Consider the following 6,551-nt stretch of genomic DNA (forward strand, 5'->3'; position numbering starts at 1 on the left):
TGTTTGATCCATTTTGTTCATGAATTTTTGAGTTTTTGTGTATTTGGGTGTTTAATCTGTTTGTTTTTTTTTTCTTTAGTTTTGTTTTTGGGTATTTTTTCCAGTCAAACCAAAATTTTTTGTTTGGTTTATGGTCGAACTAAAAATTTTAGGTCAACCTAGTTTGTTCAAGAATTTCTTATCTTTTCCACTCACATCATTCCCGACTATCCCAATCCAAAATATGATCATCGCAACACCACATACATGCGACAATATGACCATTGGTTCTCTTAGGTCAATCTCAACTCTCTATAATGGTTGTATATTTTGGCTAAGTATGTTTAGATTGGTCTTTTTACATAAGTTTTGTAGCAATTTTAGAGAGTCAAAACATGTATTTTTGGCTAAAAATATAGTGCACATATAAAGAAGGGGAATGGTGTATTGTTTGGTATTTTTAGGAGGCATGGGAGAGAGAAAAAATAGAAAAATCTAGGTCAAAACCAAGATAAAAAAAAGGTTACAAAGCTATCATCCATAGGAGAAGAAGCATTATTTTGGTCATACATCAAAACAATTTCGATTTGGTGCTTTGACTTTTGTTTTTGTTGTGAAATGGCATCATCTTGTAGACAATGCATTGTTTTGATTCAATATAATTTTTATATTTAAAGACAAGTTCCTCAATTTTTATAGTTTTTTGAATTTCCTTGGATTTTTTTACTTTTGACCAATTTCAACCAAATTCTTTTCATTCTCATCCGTTATTGCATTAAAATGGTTCCTTACTTTCTTTGTTTTTTTTTCTAATTTGGTCCTTAGCTTTTTAATTTTTAATTATTTATCCAATTTCAACCATTTTCTTAATATTTCTTCACAATTTCATCTTTGAATATGTTTTTCTTATCCTAACATGTTTGCACCTTTTGTAATTTGGTCATTGACTTTTAAGTTTTCAATTATTTAATCAATTTCAATTATTTTCTGGATATTTCTTCTAAATTTCAACCCTTCAATATATTTAATGATTCTTACAATTTAAGGATTATATATATATTAGCCAAGAATGCTGCATTTTAGATGTCTCCTTGCAAGTCTAAGTCATCCCCTAGCTAGTAGCAGAGCTTTACTTTTTATTTTTCTTCTCGTTCTTCTTTATTTTTTTTTATGTTTGTTCCCTTTCTAGCATTTTCAAAGCAAACCTACCATATGGCCAAAATAATCGCTTCACAGATTTCACGGTCAATCGTCCTACATATTCAGAAAATGCGACCAGCTGCCATGTAGTACATTGAGCAATTAATATGATACCTGTACTAGATATCTCTAGTCTTAAACTTCGTTGTCATAACTACAAATCGTTGAGGAGGTTCTTAAACTAACAAAAACCCCTTTCATCTTCCAAATATCTTTTACACGTGTATTCGAAGTGTTCAAGGGAAAAAGAGGATCGATTACTAATATCACACATAAGTGAATAGTATGAAAAATCTATGTAAATTTTGAGGGGTGTAATTTAACTGGTCAGATTTTAAATTTGCTCTCTAGATGTCACAAATTCGAATCTCACAAACTTCAAGGTCACTGAAAGCTTACATGGTCGTTAACTTTAAGGCCCGTGAGATTAGTCGAGGTGCGTACAAGTTAATCCAGACATCCATGTTAATAATAATAAAAAAATCTACATAACTCATAAGCCATTTTTTTTTATGTAATATCTATATGCTCGGGTTGAGGTAATTCAAAATACAAGATTGATGTTATCGATCCCTACGATCTACTCAGACACTATGTATGTTTTCAGATACTATAATATTCAAACTTGAATATCAAAATGCACATCAATTTTATGGAAAAAGGTTTTAAGGTGTGGGATAATTCTTCTTAAAAGAACCAACCATGTAGTTAGTGCAGGGATATGAAATCTTATTGTAATTTAAGGTGTAATGGATCATCCAAATAGCTAGTGTAATGAAAGGAGAATTGATCTCATCAATAAATTATATATGAACATTCAAAAAAAAAAAAAAAACAATCGCAAGAATCTCAAAACCAACTAAATTTCCAAACAACATCCAGGAAAGAAACAGAAAAGCAAAACCTTTCAGAACAAAAAAAGTTAAGTTCATGGTAAACATAATATTAATGTCTTTCAGTGCCATGTATATATATTAGAAAACCAATTAACTAGCTTGTTAGGCTTTAGTCCCTATACCTATTATTATTATAACTACACAAATATTTACATAAGAAAAGGATCAAAAGCACACTCCACGACTGATCTAAGCTCATCCCAGTCCCCATGTGTAAACATCTCATGGATATACGGGCTGGACATGTTTGAGGATGAAGCCATAGATGGTGGCTGAGCTATGTGGCTCAACTGGTCCAAATGCAGTGGTTTCCTTTCGATGGCGTTACTACCAGGAGGCATATTATCGTAATGTTGAATGAGTGGAGCGCCAAAACTGACGTAGCTTTCTTGTTTGTAATTAGACTCGGCTGGACTGCATATCTTGGAGCTCGTGTCAATTGGTGGTTGTTGACATTTTGTTGATAATTGCCTCCAATCCGGTGTGTATTTTCTGTATGACACATTTCTTTTGAAAATCCTACAGAGTGTCCATACTTCCTGTCAACAATCAACAAAATAATTGCAAAAGCAAAAACAGAATCAGAACCCAATTACAATGAACTCTATTATCCCATGATAAAAATGATATATATGGACCGTCGTTTGAAATTAAAGCGTGAGGCGATTTAATCCATTCATCATGCATGTGACCACAAGATGAACAAACTATATAACTAGACACATGCTCGGTACTGCAAAAAGAGTATTCTTTCCTTTGAGAAAAACATTATTGCAGGAGGCATGCAATAATAATACTATGTGCAGTGCCAGGGTGGGATGATTGAACTCAATTCGATCGGTCAACGGAAAAGAAAATCCAGCAGTGTTTGAATCTAATGACCGAGATTAGCTAAGAGAAAACAAATAATAAATAGTTAATTTGTTATTTCTTTCATACACTTAATCATATTTATTAATTAATTTGAATTTAGTAGTTTAAATTTACGTAACCTAATAGAACATGTATAATAGAAAGGAACATAGGAATATCCCAATCTAACACGAGCATATTGGCCGATTCAAATAATAATTTTACTTTCACAAAATATGTTAATCATTCACAATAATACTAGATATACTAAGAGTTTCCCCCCCTAATGTCCTGTAAGGGATGATACATTGATAAAATAATTAATATCAATAATAATTACTGATTTAGCGAAGAACACGAATTAGCAAGAGAATTTAATAAAAAGACTTAAACACTCTAGCATGTATAACTTATGGTTGTTAGTTTATGTTCTTACAGCTTCTTGGGGAGATATTTCAGCTTTGGCAATGGCAGTGGAGCTGGTGTTGTTATCACTGGTGGGAAGGCGAAACTCGTGCATCATCCAATCGGTTTTGGTGCCTTTTCCTGCACTTCCGCGATAGTAAACAAGTGTTTTCTTGAGTCCAATGCAGTCACGGCCTTCTCCTCCTAGTGAATATACCGGCTTGTCAATGCCAGTTGCTTTCCAAAATCCAGACCCTGTCACCCTATTAGGTCTGATGCTATTCCTATACTTTCTTCCTCTTTTGCAAAAGAAGTATCCTTCATTATCTCCCACACTGCTTGGCTCTACATGAATGTATACCAATGGAATGAGAGAAACATTTGCAGCAAAATGAATGAGAAGATGGCATGCAATAACAAGTGGTTTATACAACATCGTTTTGCCAGCGATTTTTTTCGTGAGGAAGAACTGAAATTATCGTCTCTTAGTTTTTTCTTCTACAAGCTAAGGGAATGCGTAAAGAGGTGTTGTATTTCACCGTTTTTGTTTTTTTCTTTCGTTTTTTTTGTTTCCTCACTTTGCAGGTCAGAAGTATCAGAAGACGAAAGCTTTTTTTTTTTTTTTTCAATTTGTATATAATTACGTGTGTGCTATATTCTGTCATTGATAAGCTAGAAAACCCCAACTGATTCTGCATGTCTTTTCAGATCAAGATATATTTATGATATGTATAACCATAATTTGAACTTGTTGAACTTGAAAAGGAATTAAAAATGGATTGATTGTAGCTAGAAAATCGAGTTAAACAAGGCCTAAGTATTACTGTTCCAGTAGCACAGCCATCGAGGAAACTAATCAAGTTCGAAAGCAGCCTAGCTAGATTGAGAAAAGTATATTAGCTTGCCAGGCAGCTTCATGAAACTATAAATTCTTAAGAAATAATGAAATGATTACTTAAAATATATATTATATTAATTAATCCATGCATCAAGTTCTTATTAGTTTATTTTCTCAAAGCCTAATTTCTTTTATTTTTTTTATAAAAAAGAGATATGTTTTTGTGAAATATAATTAAGAAGCTGGAACAAGACAACATACTTGGCAGATCCCATGGATCATATTTGTAGATATCAACTTGTTTGATGAGCTCGATATTGAGAGGCTTCTTGTCCACCTTTCGACGAAGATAGAACCCAACAAGCTCTTCATCTGTTGGGTGAAATCGAAACCCTGGAAGTTGAGCTTCTTCAACGCCATCATCTTTATAATTAGTACTGCTAATATGACCTTGGCAGTTGTTCATGCTGATGGTCTTCTCTACAATTATCTACACCCCCTTTTACTCTCTGCTTTTGCAATACAGAGGAAATTATGATCATAGCAGTTTGAAGTTAATTTTGGACGTGAACAAACGATATTTAATAAAGTCTTGAGGGGCTAAGGTCAAGTCTCAATATTGACTCTACCAGGTAAACTGGACCCACCTAGATCTTAGAAGGTAGAAATAGTCTTCGCATTTGTTCCTGATGAGTTGCCATCCACGACTTCTAAAATGAGGGACTTCAGCCTACAATCACAGCTTTAGGTTTATTTTCATAGACTCAAATTTTAAGTAATATATGACATCACATAAATAGTATCATATATATATATATATATAATGAGACTTGGGGAGGCCAGTGCCAAGGGTAGATTTGGTCATCAAGTCTTCTAGCAGTTTGAGTCTATCAAACAAATAAGATAATATATATATATATATATATATATATATTCCCTATCAGTAATAGTATCTTAGCCTATTCAAGTCAAAACATACATTTAATGAGCGTAATGTCTTTATTGTTGAATCCGTGGATTATATATATATATAACAGGGTTCCAATTCTACACCATGTGTGAGGAGTACTGGAGTAACTTTCTTTTGTGTGATTGCACGAATTCTGGTTTTTCAATCGTACTATATTATTGTGCTATCGTTAGATTAAGTTTTTCTCAACATAAAAAATAAATTTGGAAGCACCTCTTGTGTATTTAAAAAAACAAGAAAATTTAAAATTTAGATCATTGATTCGATTTGATTTAATAAGTACAGTTAATTTAATAATATGCTTTCAAAAAATTAGCAATGAAAAAAATAAATTGAAAAAAATTGCAATGATCAATTTAAAAAGAAAACGATTGCTAATATTATGAAAATATATTCTCCAAATATTTGATAACAAAGAAAAAACAAATGAGAATGTGATAACTTCACGAAAAGCAAAATAAAACAACTATGAACCTTTATTTCTAAGAAATCAGATGTCAAAAGATAAAATTGAAAAAAAAAAAAAACAACTCCAGTCCACCCGAGTTAGCCTGCCAGATACATTACATAGTCGTGAGATTGGGATAACCTCGTAGAAAAAAAAATAAATAAAACAATGAAACTTAAATATCATACAACCCAATGTTGGTGGGTGACACTGAAAATAAAATCCAATATAAAAAAGCAATGAAAAAAAATCCTAACTTAACTCACTTAGCCTGTGACCTGGGACATGATATTGCAAAAACCCTTTAGAAAGGAAAGTGAAAAAAAATCATGAACCCCAATCTCCAACCAACCCTATGTTAAAAAATAAAATTGAGAAAAAAAAACAATTTTAAAAATGACAAACAAAATGACCGAGGTCAATTCAGGTTAATTTTCAAAATTCGTGAACTAGGTCATGAGACTAGGATTAACCTCATAGAAGGCAAAACAAAAATCACAAAGCAAAATCCACAATCAATTAAATACCAATGGATGAAATTAAAAAAAATCAATAAATAAAGATTAAAAGAAAAATAAATAACAATCAAAATAATGAGGACCAAATTTAAAATAAATAAAATAAAATAAAATATTGAGGAATGAAATTGAAAAGATAATAAATAAATAATAGTAATGAAAAGAACGATGACCAAATTTGATATAAAAATTAAATGAAACCAAATGTTAAGTGAAAAAATTAAAAAACAAAATTAATAAAAAAGATTAAAAAAATAAATATCAATCAAATATTATGGTGGAAGCCATCTTTGTGTTGCCAAAAATTCGCTACGTACAACGTTTAAAGAATACAAATGCTTCCCACATGCTGACTTGTTTGTTGCACATGAAAACCTTTGTTCCTTGCTCATTTACCATAGTCCCCATACTTAAATGTTTAAATCTTGATCCTTCAACACTTAAT

General features: G+C 31.6%; 1 protein-coding gene across 1 annotated transcript; it reads right to left on the reverse strand.

The window, feature by feature from the left end:
- Positions 1–2,061: 2,061 nt before the first annotated feature.
- On the reverse strand, positions 2,062–4,709 carry LOC7483073 (transcription factor JUNGBRUNNEN 1). Its single transcript, XM_024605377.2, has 3 exons — positions 4,432–4,709; positions 3,364–3,677; positions 2,062–2,614 (listed from the first exon to the last, which is right to left on the reverse strand). The coding sequence occupies exons 1-3, from the start codon at positions 4,634–4,636 to the stop codon at positions 2,225–2,227; spliced, it is 909 nt and encodes a 302-aa protein (XP_024461145.1). The 5' UTR covers positions 4,637–4,709; the 3' UTR covers positions 2,062–2,224.
- Positions 4,710–6,551: the final 1,842 nt, after the last annotated feature.

This window comes from Populus trichocarpa, chromosome 7 (genome assembly GCF_000002775.5).
Source record: "Populus trichocarpa isolate Nisqually-1 chromosome 7, P.trichocarpa_v4.1, whole genome shotgun sequence".
Taxonomy (NCBI): domain Eukaryota; kingdom Viridiplantae; phylum Streptophyta; class Magnoliopsida; order Malpighiales; family Salicaceae; genus Populus; species Populus trichocarpa.